The 19,942-nt window shown below is 57.3% G+C and overlaps 1 protein-coding gene across 2 annotated transcripts; it reads left to right on the top strand.

Annotated features, from left to right (window-relative positions):
• The first annotated feature begins 1,615 nt into the window (after nucleotides 1-1,615).
• LOC121499277 lies at nucleotides 1,616-14,213 on the top strand. Of its 2 annotated transcripts, XM_041769782.1 has the most exons (5): nucleotides 1,616-1,888; nucleotides 8,646-8,834; nucleotides 9,620-9,790; nucleotides 13,235-13,371; nucleotides 13,465-14,213. In XM_041769782.1, exons 1-4 carry the CDS (start codon nucleotides 1,705-1,707, stop codon nucleotides 13,270-13,272), a joined length of 582 nt encoding a protein of 193 aa, XP_041625716.1. In that variant the 5' UTR covers nucleotides 1,616-1,704; the 3' UTR covers nucleotides 13,273-13,371; nucleotides 13,465-14,213. The 2 variants fall into 2 exon arrangements, with proteins under 2 accessions (XP_041625716.1, XP_041625715.1); XM_041769781.1 differs by lacking the exons at nucleotides 13,235-13,371; nucleotides 13,465-14,213 and having other exon boundaries at nucleotides 9,620-12,035.
• Nucleotides 14,214-19,942: the final 5,729 nt, after the last annotated feature.

Genomic DNA, 19,942 nt, shown 5'->3' with positions numbered 1-19,942 from the left:
CATGTTTGCTTCTTCACAATTTAACTGTTTCCACAAACATCTAAATAATAGTTTGAAAAGCCTGCTCGATGGGGAGTCCTGAGTCACTTGTGAAGACCTGTCTGTGCTGTCACCACACGGCAGGACCTCAGGAAAATCATGAAGTGCTACACCCACCCCCGCACCAGCCAAGATGGGGGTGTCAGGGCAGATTCCCATGAGATACTGGGCGTGCAGCTTTTTGCAAACTGTAGAGGGCTGTGCAAACTGAAGGTAGATCTGTTCCCATGTATTAAGTCCCATGTTATACTATTTAACGCTTACAAAGGTGCCATGCAGAAGGACTATTTTTATTCTTATTTCAGTGACGAGGCTTAGGGCAGAGTAGCGACTTGATGAGGAGATCACATGGATTTTCAATGTGTCGTATGAACCGGATTTGAGGATTTCTCTCCCAAATCATCACGGCCCTGAAGAAGGGGTGAGAGGGATTCCGGGAGGATGTTTGCTCTGATTCAGGGTCTGGGGACGGGTGGCTTTGGAGGGGGCCCTTGTTGCCGGGTGGCGTGGAGCTGGCGATGGCTGGTGCGGCTCTGAGTCATGCTGGTAATGCGTGCTCCCCCTGCTTCTCCCGCATTGCTATGGAAACCCAGCCTGAGCCATTCTCGCTGTGATGGGCCTTTTCTGGGTGTTTTTCCTCCTGGCCTCAAAGCTTACAAATCACTCCTCTGTGGAGATCAGGTGATCCTCCCGGGCCCTGTCTGGGCAGGTGACTGACAAGTCAATTTGGTCAGACAATTGTTTGGGCTGATTTTCCCATTGAACTGTGCTCCTTCTCGGGCTTCTGGTAACTGGGTTTGGGCAGGGAGGTGGGTGGCGCTGAAGGAGGGTGGATTGTGAAGGCCAGGAGGGGACCTGGGAGAGCCGAGCGGGGCAGGGAGGAGGTGGGGAGAACCTAAAACTCCAGGTCTGAGGCAGGGAGCTTGGGCTCAACCGCTGAGCCCCCCAGGTGCCTCAAGGGTCAGTTTTGTCTCCACGCTAATAAGTCCCTTCTCAGGTGAAACCATTCAGATGGCAGATTCTGTTGTTTGCAACTGGCCCAACGTGCCCAGAGGATAGTGGCCTGTTACCAAATGCAGCAGGTTCACCACTTGGCAAGCAACAAGCCAGCGGACACCTGTCTGTTGTGGGAAGCAAGGGGCTTTTATTACGTGTGACCGGTAAGGGGACAGGGAAACTCAGGTGCACAGAATTGTCTCTCCAGCGGCCTGGTGAGCTTGGTTACATTGAGCTACTTCCAGCGGGCTGGAGGTGCTGTTCTCTGTGGGCGTCACCTGAGGGTTTCTGCTTCTGCTCTTTGCTGGAAAGCTCTGCAAGCAAACCTCAATGAGGGAGGTTAAGGCGAGGTTCCAAATTTTCCATTGCAGCATAGGGGATGGCTGCTGCCCTCAGCATGGCTGTACTCTTGCTGCACTGACAGAGGAAGAAGCCATGGCTGGAGGGGAGGATGTCACATGCCTGAGGCCACGCTGACCCTTCTGCTCCTCCCGCCCTAGCATCCGGCGTCCTCTGTCCACTAAGGCGTGGCCAGGAACTGGGGGCTGAGCTGGTGTGTTGTAGCCTGGGAGTAGCTCCCGGGAGCTTTGCCTAGAGAGAGAGAGAAGCCCAGCTTGTGTGCTGGACTTTCTGGGGCCTATATGACCATGACCTTCATTTTGCCGTGGGATGGATGCGCTGACTGTCCTGCTTAGCTTTGTGGCCCCTCTGCCCCTCCCCACAGGACTGCATAAGGTTCAATCCCAGACCGGGGAAGGCAGAGGTGAGGCTGTGCAGGTGTTGTTACCAGCTAAGCACTGTGCGAATGGCTTTGTCCCCAGCATCCCATCAATTTCCTTAACAACCATACAAGGTAGGTTTACTTTTCATTTTGGTTTAGTTTCCATCTTACAGACGAGTAAACTGAGGAACAGAGCAGCTCAGATCCTCAAGCTAGTGAGCAGTGATGGAGCTGGGAGTCTGAACCCAGAGATTGCTCCCTGAGCCGCATGCATGTGCCTGATTCCGCAAGCTCCACTCACTTATGGATGCTTTGACTCTGATGCGGCTTCCTGGCCAGTGCGGCTCCACCCAGAACTCCTGCTCAAGGTGGGACCCAGGGGTGCGGGGCTGGGGAGATGGCACCCAAGGAGGCCCCGTTGCTTGCTGGTGACAGTCTCAGCCTTGCGGGTCCCCGGACTCCTGGGTCCCTGGAGTTGGGGTCCAGGCTCCTGGTGCCTGTTTCTCTCCAAGCAGGTGGCATTGCCTGTTGGCGTCAGCCCTGGGCTGAATGAGCTCCCGGCCGTGGCTGCTGTTGGTCCAGGGGGCTCTGACGCTGGGATTCCCAGCAGCACACCCTCTGGCCCTAGACGGGTAGCATGGAAAGCTCTGGCGGAGAGTGATACCTTCCCAGAAAGGAAAACATTTCTTGTTTTCTTCCAGTAAATCAAGGCTAGGAGGTGCATTTGTTCAATGGGCTCTGCCCACAGCTAATCCAATCTGGTGAATGACCAGGGGCAGGGGTAGATGCCGACCCCACATTTCTGAGTGCAGGGCCTGGGCAGCGGCGCATGTGAGTATGTGAGCAGAAGCCATACCTGGGGGCCAGCACACGGCCCTCGCATGGTGGCACGTGCAAACACGCTCACTTGTCCATGCAGACACTCACACACAAGCACGCACATGATTTGAATTTCCGTCACATGGCACTCTGTCTGTCTGCAGGCCTGTTGGAACCACTGACCCACCCATGTGCTAGACGAGTCTGTCAGGAAGGGGAAGCATCCTGACCTAAGGATGAGGAGAGCAGGATAAGGATGTCCGTGTGCAAATTCCCAGAGCCTGTGAATGAGTGGCCTTCGGTGGCAAAGGAGACTTTTTTTTTTTTTTGACGTGATAACGTTTAGGATTTCAAAGTGAGATGATCCTGGATTATCCAGATCTGCGCAATGTCACAACCACAGAGTCGCTGTGTTGGAAAGGAGATGGCGAATCAGATGCAGGGGCTGAGTGACATGCTTCGATGAGGGCGCAAGGGGCTGTGAGCCCTCTTGGAGGGGGAGTGGGGTAAAGTTCTCTTCAGAATGGACAGGAGCACAGCTCTCCTGACCCCTGATTTCATAGCCTTAAGATTCATCTGACTGGGGCCACCTGGGTGGCTCAGCGGTTGAACGTCCGCCTTCGGCTCAGGCCGTGACCCCAGGGTCCTGGGATGAGCCCCAGAGAGACAAGATCTGGTCATGGGAAAGGGTCTCTGCGTAGGGCTAACATCACGCTGGTGACCCCAGGGAGACAGTTCACCAGTGTTTCAGTGTCTCAGGGCGCTGGGATCCTAGGTGCAAAGACAGGGGCTCAGGTGTTAGGGGTCAAATTCGGGGACCAGGGAGAGGCTGTGTTTGGGGAAAAAGCAGAGGAAGGGCAGTTCAATGGAGGTCGCAGGTGCTGAGCTATGTGTGCCCATCCTCAGTTGTCCTCATCTGTCAAAGGGAGGTCCTGCTAGGCAGGGATCCCCAGAGGGGCAGAGCAACGGGACATGCCTAGGGATAGATTTGGACGTGCATGCAGTCGTTTAATTACTAAATCATTTATGGTGAAGAGTAGGCTCACGGAGAGAGGAGCTCCCTGTGCAAGGGGATGAGACAGGTGCAGGGGTGAATTCCTCTGTCCTCCACCTTCTGTTCTGTTCAGGCCTCAGTGGGCTGGAAGGAGGCCTGTCCCCACTGGGGTAGTGGGGGTGGGCAATGTACTTTGCTCAGTCTACCAGCTCAGATGCTAGGCCCACCCTGGGCAGCACCCCCTACGGGGGCACTTGGGTACCTGGACAGGTGGCACCATCCCCCGTGGCCTCTGTCCAGAGGTCCTGGATGGACGGAAGTCATGGGGGTCGGGGTGGAGGCTGCAGGCTCGACCCAATCCACAGATGACATTTGACTTATACGGGGGTTTTTAGGAACATTTAGAGCCACACCTCAAAATCATCAGATTTCTTTTTTTTTATTTTAAGATTTTATTTATTTATTCATGAGAGACACACAGAGAGAGGGAGGCAGAGACACAGGCAGAGGGAGAAGCAGGCTCCCTATGGGGACCCTGATGTGGGAGTCAATCCTGGGATCCTGGGGTCACACCCTGAGCCAAAGGCAGATGCTCAACCGCTGAGCCCCTCAGAGGCCCCCAAATCATCAGATCTCACATACAAATCTGAAGTCGGGACTTACCATAAAATAAGGTGATGTGGCCAACGTTGGACCTGCATTCTTGCCTGTTTCAGAGCCTCTGGGGCAATTCCGAGATCATCCCTGGGGAGACAGACCCTGCAGCTGCCGAAGTGGGGCCACTGTCACCCCAAAGGGAAAGCACAGGGCTTTTAGAGCTAGTTTGGGGAAGCATCCCCTTGCCGCCGCCCTGGGAACATCTGAGCCCCCAGCTTCCTGCAGCATCTGTGCTCCGGGTGCAGCTTGACAAGTGCTGAGTGCAGTGGGACTCTCAGCCACATTGATCCTGACACTAAAGTCCTATTAATGTAGTCGGAGAAGACAATTGCTTTCTTGGCAGCCACTTGTGGCAGATGCTCACCCGGGCGTGCCAGTCAGGGCGGGCCGCTCCCTCCAGGCTCCCTTGTCTGCGTGTCAGACACCCCGCCCCCCCCCCCCCCCCAGCAGATGCCTGGGGACCTCAGGGATTGCGTGTGTGCCTCCTGTGCCCTCTGGTCCTCCTGGGAGGACCCAAGACCACGGTGGATGGGGAGGGGTGGTGGGACCCCCATCAAGGGCTAAGCGTGGGCTCCCCCTCTGCAGACTCCTCTGAGCTTCCTTCCCCAGCACATCCTGAGCCCCCTTGGCGACCCTCCTTGAATTCTGGGCTCTCCCTCCTCAGACTTACTCAGACGGACATGGTTTTGGTTCAGACCCCCAACTGGGGCTGCAAGGCCCCGTTGGCCTTGCTCCAGGGGGTTTGTGGCTGGCCAATGCCCCTCCCATCCCAGCAGGTGGCCCATCCCAGCGCCTGTTGTTACATTGCTGACATCTCTGAGCATTCTATCCTCGGAGCCACGACTCTTGCCTCTCACCACCAGCTCTCCCCGGACTGCAGACCCCGTCCTACCTGCAGGCTCTGCTCTGTCCACCCATTTTCCAACTGGACGCTTCTCCCTACACCTGACCGCGGTAGCTGCTCAGACTCCTCCAGGCGCTCATCTGAGGATCTGAGGATCCTCAGATCTGAGAATCCTGATCTGAGGATGAGATCTGGGTTCCGTACACTTGACAGTTTGTTTCCTCTCGTCTTCCCCAGCCCGGCGCTCGGCAGCTTCACCCACCTCTGTCCCTGCTCTGGCCACACCACTCTATTTGTAGGATCCCTGGTCTCTTGGAAACTTGGACTTCTGCACATGTTACTGCCTTAACTAGAACCTGTTCCTACACCACCCCTTCCCCTGGGCACTGCGCCTTTCTTTGCCTGTGTGGATGCTCCTGCCTCCCCGCCGCACCCCCTGGCTGGGCTCCTTAGCCCCATGCTCCTGGGAGACTGCACCTGCCAATCATCCCCGGGGCCGACAGCTTCCTGAGATGCCTGTCTTCTGCACTGGGCTGTGAATGCCATTGGGTTGGGACCACGTCTGTCCTGCTCTCACCGTCTCCCTGCCCCTGAGACACCTGGGTCACAACAAAGGCTCTGTGTGTCTGTGTGTGTGTGTGTGTGTGTGTTTTAAAGATTTTATTTATTTATTCCTGAGACACACAGAGAAAGGTAGAGACACAGGCAGAGGGAGAAGCAGGCTCCCTGCAGGGAGCCCAACGTGGGACTTGATCCCAGGACCCTGGGGTCGCAAGCTGAACCGAAAGCAGATGCTCAACCACTGAGCCGCCCAGGCATCCTTCCACGTGTCTCTGTTAAATCAACAGTGAATGGATGACAATGAGGACGATGCAGAGCGGAGACCCCACACCTGTAAATAGAGACCCTCCTCTACATTGATCCCAAATCATCTTTAACGGATGCTCTCTCTGGGCGGGATGAGGGGCAGGTTGCAGGACCTTCCAGGAGCACGTCCCCATCCTGTCCAGACGGGGGATGGTGCCAGCTGCCTCGCTGACCCCAGGGACACTCCCGTTCGCCAACAGGGCAAATGAGCTGGATTGTGGTAATGAACGTCGGGAAGAACTGGAATCCCAGAGCCCCGCCAGGTTCCTCCCTCCCTTCCTTCCCAGACATAACTGACCTGTAACATTGTATTAGCATCAGGTGCACAACGTAACGATCTGTGACCTGGTTAGCCCAGCCCAGCCACCTGGTGTGGCTTGCACACATTTTATTTTTCTTACGAGGAGAACTTCTAAGGCTTACTTCCTGAACACCTTTCAAATATGCAGTGTTTTTTAAAAAAAAAATTTATTTATTTATTCATGAGAGACACACAGAGAGAAGCAGAGACACAGGCAGAGGGAGAAGCAGGTTCCCTCCAGGGAGCCTGATGCGGAACTCGATTCCTGCCCTCCTTCATCCGACCACCCCACTTCCAGTCAGCTCTCTGCATCTCCGCTCAGCTTCCCCCACGACGTTGCCATCCCACCTGAAAGGTGAGTAGGGATCAGGCCCAGCTCACATCCGTGAGGTGGACTAACCAGTGGCATCAAGAAGGCAAAGATTGAGCCCTGGCCTTCATTCTGCCCTGTGCAGCTGTGTGATGTGGGGCAAGTTTCTCACCCTCTTTGGGCTCCTGAGCTGTGTTGCCTGACCTGCAGTCCTGTTGTAAGGACTCATCTCTCATGACTCCGGGGCCCGTTAGGGGCAGGGACTGGGCTTCTCTATGTGGGGCTGCCCTTTGCTCGGCACGTGGCCTGGCCCATCAACAATAGCCCGAAAACATGGCATTGAACCGAAGAGCAGCTTGCACACGTCCCAGATGCTGCCTTTCATGTGTCGGGATGCGAGGGGGGCAGTGAAATCCACTCTACTGGCACTAACTGGACAATTGCCTCGTGTCACCAATGTGTATTGTTACATCCTCTGTGGTAATGCGTCTTTTTTTTTTTTTAAAGATTTTATTTATTCATTCATGAGAGAGAGAGAGAGAGAGAGAGAGAGAGAGAGAGAGGCAGAGACACAAGCAGAGGGAGAAGCAGGCTCCTTGTGGGGAGCCCCATGTGGAACTCGATCCCAGGACCCTGGGGTCACGCTCTGAGCCGAATGCTGATGCTCCACCGCTGAGCCACCCAGGCGCCCCCAGAATCCACGCTGGGAAGAGCTCAGGGCCGTGCCTGCCCCACACTCGGACACAGGGGTAGGTGAAGGGGACCCAGGACCAGGCGGCACCTTGGCAAGGACGCTCCTTCCATGAGTCCCTTGTTCTGCACCCGGCAACGTCACCGCGTCACTGCTTGGCCCTTCAGAAGGAAGTCCCTTTGCCCACATGAGGAACTGGGGCTTGGGGGCAGTCAGACTGGGCCTAGGGGAGCCCAGAGCCCACATTCTTGGCCCGTGTGGATCCTGCCTCCTGAGGATCCGTGACGTGCGGATGGGAAGGGTGGTTTGGGCTCTAGGGCATGTCCACAGGAGGCCAGCCTAGAGCTCCTGGAGGCCGGCCAGCCACTCAGAGGCACTTGCACCCCCTGCTTCCTCCTCCTTCCTCGGCCGGAATGGAGTCCAGCGTGGTGGCTGAAGGATGGCACTTTAGATGCTCTGTCCTCTGTGAAGCTGATAAGTGGCTGCGAGGTGCTCCAGCCACCTGCCCCCGCAGTGCTCCAGGGCTGGCCCTCCTCTGCACCAAGCTCTGCTTCCTCCCCTTCCTCCTCCTCCCTGTGGCAGAGGACCAACTGCGTGTGGTGCCCACAGCTCCACCCGCCGCCGGCATGCAGAGCAGGACCCAGTCTTACATGTCATGGAATCAAAGTGGAGCTGTGACAATCCTGTCTGCCTCAGAAAGAGAGGTTTTATGTAGTTTTTGGCATTTACAAATCCTTTGTGAAAAGGTCACCCTGTTCTCGGAATCTTTTATTAATGCTGAAGACTGGCCCCGGAAATGTCATGTCTCTTTACCATGATATTTACTCAAACAAGTATGACGAAGCACCTGAAATTCTATCAGTGGCATGACCCTGGCCAGGCTGGGGGACACACAGGGACAGGTGGGTGCTGGTCTCCCTGGAGCTGCCCCCTGCAGGCCCCTCCGCGAGCCCCCGGGGGCAGGGAAGGGGACAGGTGAGGGCCACACATTGGATCTGCTGCCCCATTTGCCCATTGTCCCAGCCCCAGCCTGTCCCAGCTGGAAGGGACCCTGGTGTGTGTGCAAGGGTGCGGGGGGAGGCCCAGAGAGAGGAGGCACCTGCAGAGACCCCCAGTGGGGCACTGTGTCCCCCACACCGACCTGTGTAGCCTCCTTGTCTTTCTGAGCCTGGGAAGACAGATGGGAGTGAGCCTCTCCCTGGATCCGAAACTCTGGTTCCTGCCACCAGGGTCCGGGGCGGTTCGGCAAGGTTTCGGACAGGAGGGGGGTAAAGCTGCCCTCCTGTCTTCGTCAGAAACAGAAACATCACAGACATTTGTTTTCTCAGGGATCCCGGAGGCCGGACGTCCCAGGTCAGATTGGTGCCCCCTGCGGTCCCCATGAGAATGTCCTCCTTGGCTTGCAGGTGGCCGCGTCCTCGTGGCATCCTCCGTGCGTGTGTACAGGTCAAGGACACGCGTGTGCGCACACGTACATGAAGACGTCTCTTCCTGCAAAGGCTCCGATCACCTCGTGGGTCCTGCCTTCCAGAGCTCATCTAGCCCCTGTACCCGAGAACCGGTAACCCCCCCTCCAGACACCAGCACGTGGCGGGGTGAGGCTGCACCTGGACTTTGGGGGGACACAAACAGCCCGTGAGACTCTGAGTGGCTGGGCTGCAAGCCTGCCAAGCTTCCTTCCACGGGGAGGAGGCCACAGTGGCCATGAGACTAGCGTGCACCCCGTAGACAGCACCCAGGGATGCGTTCCCGTTATTTTACCTTTTTTTGGGAGGAAGCCAGGGAGAAGGGTCACTACAGGTCAGCCTGCTGGGCATCTCCGAGGGGCCTGCCTGCACCCAGGAGAGGGCCAAGGCCCAGGTAGGGAGCCTGGGAGCAGGGATTGGCTGCTGCTCTCACCATCCATGCCCCCCGCCCTGCCCCTGTCTGGCTGTGACCCCTCCCCAACCTCCAGCTCCCCTTTGTGTCTGCGGGGTCTGAGCCAGGCACATCCTGGTCCCCTGACCACCGTTACTGCTTCAGGACCAGGGGCTTTACCCTTGAGTGTCCAAGCAGTGTTTTTAGGACTTTTCAGGGACTTGCTCTCTTCCAATGGATTTGGCCGTCAGAGATCCGTGGAGCCCAGCGACTGCAGCTGACCTGGTGGCAAGGAAAGGGGGGGTCTTACGGGTCTTCCCCGTGTGTCCCCATCCCCACTAGCCTCACGCAGGGTCGAATCCCTCTTGTGGCACCCTCCACCTCCCTCCCGTGCCCCCCATGCCAGTTTGCTGTGCGGGCATAATTCCTTATGCTAACATTAACATACCGGGGAGCCCATGACCCCCAAAGCTGCAGGTCCCTGCTGAGTTGTGTCAGGGTAATTATGCCCGTTTCTTTTCAGACACTTCTGTACTTCTCCAGAGTCGCGTCGTAGCTGCCATAACAATGATTAAAGTGCTGGCAGACGCCCTGCTGGGCGCCCAGAGCACACAGAGACGGCTGCTGGCTGCAGACAGGATGTGCACCCGGTGGAGGCGTTCAGGGGCCATCTGCGGGCAGTCATGTCCACCAGGCAGGTTGGGGGGCTGGTGGTGTTTCTTGGGGGCGTGGGAAGGACAAGAAAAGTGGGGAGGGAAGCGACTGGGCAAGGCCGGGCTCGTGGCGGGGGGCGGGGTGGGCGGTGGAGGGCGAGACCCAGGTGCTGACCACCCCGTGGGAAGGGAGCTGGGTGGGTGGCAGAGGCCAGGGTCACGGGTGGGCAGGAGCCAGAATGGAGCAGAGAGAACCCTGCTGCCCGCGTCAGAGGAACGACCCCGGGGAAGATGAATGGAAGTGAAGACCTGTCACCTTCCCAGGCTCCCATGGAGCTCTTTGCTGGAGTCTGAATTGAATAAGGCTTTGTCTTTTTGCATAAAGGGAAGGAAGGAGATATTCCGACCGATGCTCTGACGCAGGATGATGCTCCTTAGCCACTTACGGGATGATAACCCGTGCTGAGCGCCCCTTCCTGACGGTTATTAATGACTCTGGGGATTGTAAGCAGCATCAGCTGAGCAACAGTGGTGTGCCAGCAGGCATTGTGTGAAGGGTTTCACAGCCCCTGGCTTATTTATTAATCTGTAGAATAAGCCTATTGGGTAAGAAACAAGGGTGTCGGGAGTGAGGCTTGCTTAGAGTCGCTCCCCAGCCCCCCCATCTGACCCCGAGCCCGTTTGCAGACCCACTGCTTGCGTGTTCACCCAGGCAAGCATCACGGTGGGAGCCGTGGCAACCTCCAGCCTGACCCCGCTGTCATATTAGTGGCATCACTGACCAGCTCGACCTCCCTGGGTCTGGGTGCTCGACACTCAACTTCAGGACCGAGAGATGGTTTCCTGGACGGTGCAGGCAGAGGGCTCGTTCCCTCACGGGTGCTAAGTCGGGTGCCCACATGCCTCAGCCTCTGTTGCGTGCCGGGGACGCTGGGGTTGGCAAAACTGTCTTGGAGTGTTCATGGAGGCCTCAGTACAGATGGGAAATGTGGCCCGGGAGAGTTGGCACTTGGCTGAAGGTCACTGGTCCTTTCTTTTCTTTCTTTTAAAAAATATTTTATTTATTTATTCATGAGAGACACAGAGAGGGAGGCAGAGACACAGGCAGAGAGAGAAGCAGGCTCCCTGTGGGAAGCCTGATACAAGACTCCATCCCAGGACCCTGGGGTCATGCCCTGAGCCAAAGGCAGATGCTCACCCACTGAGCACCCCGGGTGCCCCGGGGTCACTGGTCCTAACCACCATGTTCAACTATGGGCACACCTGTGTGGCATAGATAATATGTCTCCTGGGGGTGCTGTATCCCCAAGGAGCAGACCATCCATTGTCTCAAGCCTGGCTTTGTACCCTCCCATGGGGCCCATCAGTTTGGGGCGGTTAAACCTCACGAGCTGTGCTGCTGTGTTGGCTGAGGTTGGAGAGAAGACACAGAAGCTCTGGCTTGGCCCCGGGGGGAGGACACCAGAGAAACAGGTGATGTACAGCCCGCGTGGCTTTGGCTCCAGGAAGGGCGTCTGTGCCATTCCCTGTCCCACGGGGCCGTGTGGCATCCATCACTGCCAATACTCACAGACCTTGGGGGGTCTGGGTGCAGCAGGATGCTTGTGTGCCCCTCTCTGTCCCAGAGCGTGCACAGAGCTCTTCCAGATGCTTCAACACCCCCCATCACCCTTGATCATGACGATAGCCGGCGAAGAAGGCATTACTATAAATGCTTTTATGGGTGAGAATGTGAAAGTTGACTCCTCCAGTGGAGGCAAATCCCTGCTCTGCCACTTACCTACTGTGGTCGCTTGGCATTGCGTGTGACTTGAAAGCTTGGACGAGCTTTCGCCCTGCTCCTGTCATGCGGTCTCACGAAGCAAGGCCCCCGTGCTTTGTGTGTGCCGCTTCTCTGACTCGGTTGCCCCCTCCAGCCACCTCAGCCTTTCTGCCCTTCCGATCCGTAAACACACATGTTCCCCTGTGTCATTGACTCCTCTGCTCAAGAGAAATGAAGCCACATCCACAAGAGGACCTATATGCAAATATCCATTTTCCAACCTTGGCCAAACATGTGGAAATGACCCACGAGCATGTTGCAGAGTGTTGCTGGTGGCAAAACCCAGCTTCTGACGGGCCATGAGAGGTGCAGAATCTGGGTCAGAGGAAAGAGTGCTTTTTCCTTGAGAGGCAGGATCAAGGAGCAGGTGTCAGGCCTGTAAATGAGGAAGAGGGTCCAGGTGAGAGGCACCATCTGCATCTCTGGCTTGGGGCTGGGAAGAGGCTCCTGTTGAGAAGCCCCACAGGGCGATGGGGAGGGGAACCTGTCGGCTGCGGAGGGAGGGATGGGGGGGGGCAGGTGAGGCGGCCCAGCTGGCAGCGGGGCACGGGCATTGGCAAGCCCGGAGCCCGGGTCACAGGGGGTGGGGCTGCCTAGTGCAGGGGTGAGGCAGAGCACTGGCCCAGGCAGGGCTGTTGGAAGGCAGAAGAGGGGAGAGCCCTGGGTTCTACAGGACGTCTTTGTAGAGTCAGACACGGGACCTCTGTCAGCCCAGGTGGCTGCACTGCTGTGCCCTGGACTGGAAGTCTGAGAGCAGGTGCAGGTGCAGCCCGGATGCGGTTGAGAGCCTCCTCCGGCCCGCCGCCCGTTGCCTCTCCGCCCAGTCCTTGCGGGGCAGAGGGATCCCGGAGGAGGTCCGCACCTGTCTCTCCTTACAAGGGGACGAATCCCATTAGGAGGGCCCCACCACTGTGACCTCAGAATCTATGTATCCCCAATGGCCAGTCCCCAAATATTGCACAGGGAATGAGGGCCTTGACATGTGGATCTGTGGGGAGGCATGAGTTAGTCCATGGCACACGGGTATGAACCGGGACTTTCTGGAACCCCAGACATTCCCCTATGTCCTCTCCAAGTGGCTGCACAACATGTTACCCATCCGCTGCCTGCGGAGGGGTGTTTGGGGCCACGGTAACCATTTCAGTGATTCTGTGAGTTGGGCTGTGCGTGCTCTGGGACCGAATTGTGTCCACCCCAAAATCACCACCCTACTCCCCATGGACTGTGTTTAGACATATGGGCGGTAAGCAGGGTTAGATGAGGTCGTTAAGGGTGGGGCCCCGGCCTCATAGGGTTGGTGTCCTGAGAAGAAGATACCCCAGACCCCGAACAGTGAGAAGGGAGGTTCTGTTGCTGACACACTGGAGTCTGTGGTCCTTGGCGAGGGCGCTGGTGTAGCTCGCCACCCTGCTCGTCTGCAGAACTTCATGGATACACACACACTATCAATGAATTCAGGTTCCATGAACACCGACTACTCAGCAAGCACCACATCACGGGCTGGGCTGGGTGATGGGCTCCTGGTGGAAGAGTGGAAGCGCTCTGACTCAGGAGTGGAGAGGTGTGTTGGGCCGGATGCGGGTGAAGGGGAAGGATGCTTTGGCTCCTTCTGCCCTGTGAAGATGCTCAGGCAGCAGGTTTTGCTGTTACTCTCATTTTACAGCCTCCAGGTCAGAGACTCGCCCAGACTTCCTTCACTAGTGAGCGCAGGACCCAGGACCCAGACCCAGGCCCATGGTGCAGTGTTGTGGTGCATGTGGCCGTCAGGAGGGGCGGGGCCACCCTGCAGGCCCAGACCTGGTGGGTCCCAGGGCGAGCTGTTCTCCAGCTCTCACCGTGGGTTGGTCCCTTGTGGCCGGTACTGCCATGTCTGACCCTTTGCTCTGAATTCAGGTTGATGGAGGCTGCCGTCTCTGATTTTGCCGGAGCCCTGGAGCCTCTGGGTCTCTCTGGATGCTCCAGCCCACAAGTGACCGTCTTCATTTCCGCTCACACGCATTGTCCAGGACCAGGCAAGTATGGCCCCGACGGAGGAGCAGAGATATGGAGAGGCCTTTGTGCTCCCCTGGGAATGAGTGGATGCAGCGTGATTGCAACGAGAACCCCCATGGGAGCCTGGAGGCTGCTGATGGCCCCAGAAGGAAGGATGCACACCCGAACCTAGCTCGGCATCGGGGCACTGGGGTCTGCAGGTCCCAACAGCAGGCTCACACTTGTGAAAGTGTACCATCTCCCCCCCACCTCGGTTCCGGCCCCCCACGCCTCCACGTCGTCTCCTTGGCTGAATGTCTCTGGGGTTGGCTGCGGTGGCCGAGCCCTGCTGCTGGCACAGGCCCGTTCGGGGTGAGACTGATGGCTCCTGGACACACGCAGACGGCACGGGAAGAAATCTGTCCTCGTTGTCTGAGCCTCGGGCCGCTGTGGAGGGGGCAGTTTTTCACAGGAGTGTTAACTCCAAGTCGTTCTGGGGCTCCCGAGCGCAGCTAAGCAGACAGGCTCTCCGAGATGAAAAATAAAGCGTTTTTATGATGCGATGAAAAGCCTTCTTTCTCTTCCTAAGGAAAAAAAAATTTATGTCCGCGTGTGTATGGGTTTGCAGTAAGTATAGAAGGATTAAGCCTTTGAAACTGTCGATTTATATCCTCCAGGAACAAGCCTGCTTCGTCTTGGAGGGGAGGGAGACCTCCAGGCAGGGGTGAGACAACTCCGGGCACTCACTACCCAGGCAGGTCATGTGTCCTGAGCACACCACGGCCTGCCAGGCCTGGGGCAGGGGCGGGGAGCACAGGGCCTGGACCCGCAGCTTCTGCAGTCCACGAGGCCAGCACTGAGCACACGGGGAGTGGGGACATGGGCTCAGACGGGTTGGGGGTGGAAGATGCTTCATGGAGGGGGAGGGAGGAACTGACCAGGGGAGGGGTGGTCCTGGTGGGAGTAGGGAGGCTGGCCCAGGCTCCACCAGGCCTCTGCCAGTGAACGGGTAAATGGCTGGGCTGTGGGTTCTAACAATGACCCTAAACCTGACCCTGACCCTGACCCTAAACCTGACCCTGACCCTAACCCTGACCCTGACTCTGACCCTGCACCTGACCCTGACCCTAAAATACAGATGTTTAAGGACACCTGGTGGCTCAGTGGTTGAGCATCTGCCTTCAGCTTAGGCCATGACCCCGGGGTTCTGGGATCGAGTTCCGCATCGGGCTCCCTGCAGGGGAGCTTCTCCTTCTGCCTGTGTCTCTGCCTCTCTTTCTCTATGTATCTCATGAATGAATAAATAAAATCTCTAAAAAAAAACCCCACAGATGTTCTGATATTTTGTTCCCACATCATTTCTCGGGCTCACATCCCATTGATCTAATGCTCGCCTCCCACCTCACCAATCTGGACACAGGTTTCTAGACTTATTGGATCTCCCATTAGGAGACACGGGTCTGGGTGCAGAGGGCACGAATTTTGCAGGTTTCCGGGGGCCAAGTGCTGGTGGGGGACGTCCCTGTGGAGCCCAGTGCTGTGCACCTCGTGGGTCTGGGTCCCAAATTAGCTGAGAATTCAGCATGACCAGGGGTGAGGGAGGGGAGGGTCTGGGGGTGGGCAGGAGCCACAGTGGGAGCAGGGAGATCCCAGAGACAGGGCCGCCAACGACCCGTGTTTTTGATTGCAGTAAAATACACATGTGATGCAAAAGGTTCCATCCCAGGCCGTACATTTTCTCGATCCATTCATCCACTGGTGGACACTCAGAGCAATGCAGTGGTGGACGTGGGCGTACAGTATCTCTTCAATCCTTCCACGCAGCCACCTAGAAGTGGACGAGCTGGGCCGGAGGCTAAGTCTATTTTTAATTTCTCCAGCGCCTGCCCTGCTCTTTTCCACGGTGGCTTGCACCCTCCTGACCCCCTGGCCACTGTACACGGGCAGGGGCATGTAAGGAGGGCAAGGTCCAACTTGGATGCTACCTGGCCTCAGGGGTGCAAAAGCTCTCCGCCACCACCAGCATCCCTGCAGACCGCTGTCTTCTGCTTGGAGTGTGTGGCACAGGGGTCCAGGCTGGCGGCGATCCCCGTGGGGGTCAGGGAGCAGAAGGGTGAGGGCAGAGAGCTTGCCCTCTGCGGGGAGAGTCCGGGTCCGTGTGTGAGGTCTCCTGGCGCCCCTGCCCCATCCCCTGTGAGATGGGGACAGGAGTAATTCCTGCCTCGTAGGAGAGGTAAACGCCCTCATAGGCACCAAGCACACCAGACAGCTTGACTCCATGCTCCGCAGTGGCGGCCAAAGCGTCCCTGAGGGCCCGCAACTGTGCGCTCAACAATGTTGTTCGAGTCTGCAAGGGTGGGACAGCCCTTACCTACTGTGCCGACTGGCCATCCCCATGGTGCCTAGGGCTTGTCTCCAACCTCTGAGGCCCAGGTTTTCTTGTCCTAATGGATGGACAGATGGACGGGGCCCGGGTTGAGCGGCGTGGCTGCTTCCCCGGGGAGGGAATCAGGCTCCCCGCACCACGGGCAGCTTCCCTGGGGTCTCCTCTGCAACCAGGGTTTCTGTCAAATGCTGCATAATGACCAAGCCCGTATGGCCATGGTTGGGTCTGATGATCACAGTGACACTGTGACCCTTTTGGGGATCAGGGAGGTGGGGGACAGAGATAGAGGCAGGAAAGAGCCGGGATAGGTGGACTCTGGGGCTGAGCTTTGTTTCTTCTTTTTAAAAAAGATCTTTCTTTTCTTTTTCTTTAAGATTTTATTTATTTGAGAGAGAGAGAGAGAGAGATAGTGCGTGAGAGCAGAGGGAGAAGAAGAAGCAGACTCCACACTGAGCAGGGAGCCCGATGTGGACTCGACCCCAGGACCATGAGGTTATGACCTGCGCTGAAGGTAGACACTTCACTGACAGAGCCCCCTGAGGGCCCTGGTGCTGAGATTCATTTTTTTAAATATTTTATTTATTTATTCATGAAAGACACACACAGAGAGAGGCAGAGACACAGGCAGAGGGAGAAGCAGGCTTCCCGCAGGGAGCCCAATATGGGACTCAATCCCAGGACTCCGGGATCATGCCCTGAGCCAAAGGCAGATGCTCAACCCCTGGGCCACCCAGGCGTCCTGGTGCTGAGATTCTTAATTGTAGTTTAGTAATTCTTTTGTTTTGGAAAGCCCCCGGGTCTCCCTGACACAGATATGATGTGTGGGTCTCCTGCCTGACGGCAGTGGCAGTGGGGGTGGGGGAACGGGCCCTTGACTGGGGGGCCAGAGACAGCTGCGGACTTGGGTCCCATGGAGTATGGGTTGCCCTGACCCCGAGCTGGGCCGGCCTACGGTCCTGGCGCCCGGTCTCTACGGTGGGTCGGAAGGGACCACAGCGTGCCTGCCTCCCTTCCTCAGATGTCGTGGAGCCATCAACGTCCAGCTGGATGCCAGTCTTCTCTCCATTGTCCGGACAAGGAAACTGAGTCTTGGACGTGTCTGCTCCCTCCAGTGAGTGCAGGGTGGGTCTGTTTTGACCTCAGTCTGACTTTTGTGTTCCCCCGGGGAAGCAGTGTGTTATGGGGACAGGACAGCATTTGGAAACTGCCTGCTTCCCATCACTCAGTCCAAAAGAGCAACAGGAGGAAACTGGATTAAGAACCCCTCTAAGATGCATCATTTGCTTGGGTCCCTCCTGCTTTAAACAAGGGACGTCCCACCGAGGGGACTCCTGCCCCCCAGGAACACTGTTCTGGTCACTCGGGGTGCCCGGGGGCTGGCGGGCACTCCCAGCTCTGTTCCCTGGCCTCATCCCGCCCCTCGTCCCAGGATACCCGCTGCTAGGTCTGGCACTTTAAGTGGCAGCTCTGCAAAAAGGCCCTTTCCCGCCAAGACCATAAAATGGAAAAATGGAGATGCTTCCGTATCCGCGGTGAGGACTCCGACATGCAGGGCCTTCAGTGGAATCTATAAATCAGTTACCAGGAACATTAAAATGCCTCTTGCGGCACTTGATCCCCGGCTTTGCTCTCGTCCCTTCTTCCAAATGCCTGGCGTGCCGCTCCTGGTGACTGGCTCCCGCGGACTCTTCAGCGGAGTCTGTTCCTATTTCAGAATAAATACGTGTGTGTCCCCTTCTCAGACTTGGCTTGACTATTCAACACAGGGCGCTGCATGCCCCTCTGGTTCTCCCCTTGGCATCTCTGGGGGTCGGGTCTCTGTGGGAGCTGGAAGCAGGGCTGTGCCTGCCATGGCTGTTCCCAGGGTCACAGAACGGGTAAGTGTTGGAGTTGGGGTTTGAGCCCCCGAGCGGGTTATTCCCTGTGCCTTGGGGGCTGTTTCTGGAGACACCTGTGCCTCAGGCAGGTGACAAGGATGTGCACATCCAGCCCTGCCTGGATCCCAGCTCTTGAATCTTTCCCGGGAGCTCCCTGCATCCCCTGGAGGACATTTGTGCGTGCCCCCTGCCGGACGTCCAGACTCGCCTGCAGACCTGGCCTATCTCTGCCATCCCTTCCTGATATCCATCCACATGGGGCTTGCGCCGGCGCCCCTTCTGGCCCACACCCCTGGAGGGTGATTTGCAGAAGCTGTCAGGACACCTAGGGACCCCTGCTGGCGGGGCCTTCCCCACCCAACCCCACGATTCCCAGGGAATCGAAGCAGAGATGTGGATCGGAGACGCCAGGTCAGTGAGTTGGATGCCAACCTCTGGGTTGCGAGAGAGGAGATGAGAATGTAAGGAAAAGCCAGGGAGGCGGTGTGGGTTCAGCAGAGGGAAATCCTGCAGGAGAGCTTCCCTGAGAGCACCCATGGCCCACCCTGGCATGGAACCGTGTAAATCTGTCTCACGGCCGGACAGCAATTCTCAGCTTTCAAGCCATTTTTCTTTATTACTTTCTCTCCGCCCCTGGGCCATCCTGGGAAATAAGTGTTGCGGGGGGGGGGGGGGGGGGGGGGGACTCTCACTCCCCCATTTCGCCGCTGAGGAGGGGGAGCAGTGGGGGTGTGCAGTCTTCCCGGGATCCCACGGCGGCAGCTGAGGCGAACACTAGCCTCTCCTGGCCAATCTCTCTCTACCCATCCTTCCCCTTTCGGTCTGAGCGTCGTTTCCTGGGTGAAGCCTTTCCAGATTGGCCTAGTGAAATTAGCCCGTGGTGGAACCATATTCTTGGCAACAGTTTCTGCGGGTGGAAGCATGGATGCCCTTCCCTGACCCTGCGTGGCAGAGCAGGAGCTGCACCTGCAGGGCCCAGAGTGGGGCAGGCACGCGAGGGAAGCGTCTGAGGCTTTGAATGAATGAATGAACGTGCTTTCTCTCGCTGGCCCAGTGGCGCTTTGCTGCATTTGGAGGCTGCGAGGTCGGGTCCCTGGAGATGCCCAATGTGGGGACAGCAGGGCTGTGGAGGTGGTGACCCACATGGAGGCCTGCCTGCTTCCTCCAGGGTTCAGAACTCACTGCCTCGTGATATAAAAAGAAAAGCTGCCAACCTTCAAGTTCTGAGGTCTGAGGTGCAAAACCTGCAAGAGCTCACCTGAGATCGGTGGGGTGGAGGGTGGGGGTGGCACTGAGATCTGATTATTTCTGGAGGGGATGCTGGGCAAGGTGAGCAACAGGGCTACTGGAAGGGAGGAGGGTCCCCATGGGGCAGCACAGAGGCAGCACTGACCTAGCAGCTGACCTAGGGGGTGACCTAGCAGGTGACCTAGTAGGTGACCTAGCAACTGACCTAACAGCTGACCTAGCAGCTGACCTAGTTGTGTCCACTCCAGTCTGGGGGGACCTGAGATCAATGGCCCAATCTGCACCGCAGTATAGTCCTGGGGGCGCAGTGTCAGCAGAGGCGGGGGGGTGGTGTCTCAGGCCGCTTCCCCAGTGGGCATGAGGGGCAGGGGTCTGAGAGCCGCAGGAGGGTCAGCCCTTGGGCTAAACTCCCAAGTGGCACCCACACTTAGCGTTCCACCACAGTGCTGCCCACATCTGGGGGCACTCAGTGTAGGCCTTGTTATTTTCCATGCATGCACAGTGTGACAGCTGGGACACCAGCCCTCTGCTGCCACTGGCTCCTGCAGGATCTGCCCCTGGGTGGGTGGGTGGGTGTGGCCAGGAATCACACTCAGGACCCTCAGCTTCTTCTCTAGGCCACGAGGCAGCCCCCAGAGGAGCAGCGGCACTTCTAGGAACGGTGGGGCCCTGCTGCAGCCCCCAGGGCTCTCCCAAGTAACAAATTTACTAGAACAAAACTAAATCCCTGGTCAGATTAAAAAAGCAATGAAATAAATAGGATTGCATTTTTCATCAGGAAGAGGCAGTGGCAGCTGGATGGTGGAGACACACCTATGCCCCTTCCCCACCCTCCCCTGCCTGAAAAGCACCTTGTTTGCCGTCCTTTTAAAGAGACACCACAAAAAAA

This window comes from Vulpes lagopus, chromosome 10 (genome assembly GCF_018345385.1).
Source record: "Vulpes lagopus strain Blue_001 chromosome 10, ASM1834538v1, whole genome shotgun sequence".
Classification (NCBI taxonomy): domain Eukaryota; kingdom Metazoa; phylum Chordata; class Mammalia; order Carnivora; family Canidae; genus Vulpes; species Vulpes lagopus.
The sequence above is the reverse complement of the archived record's forward strand: the minus strand, read 5'-3'. Positions and strand labels throughout refer to the sequence as shown.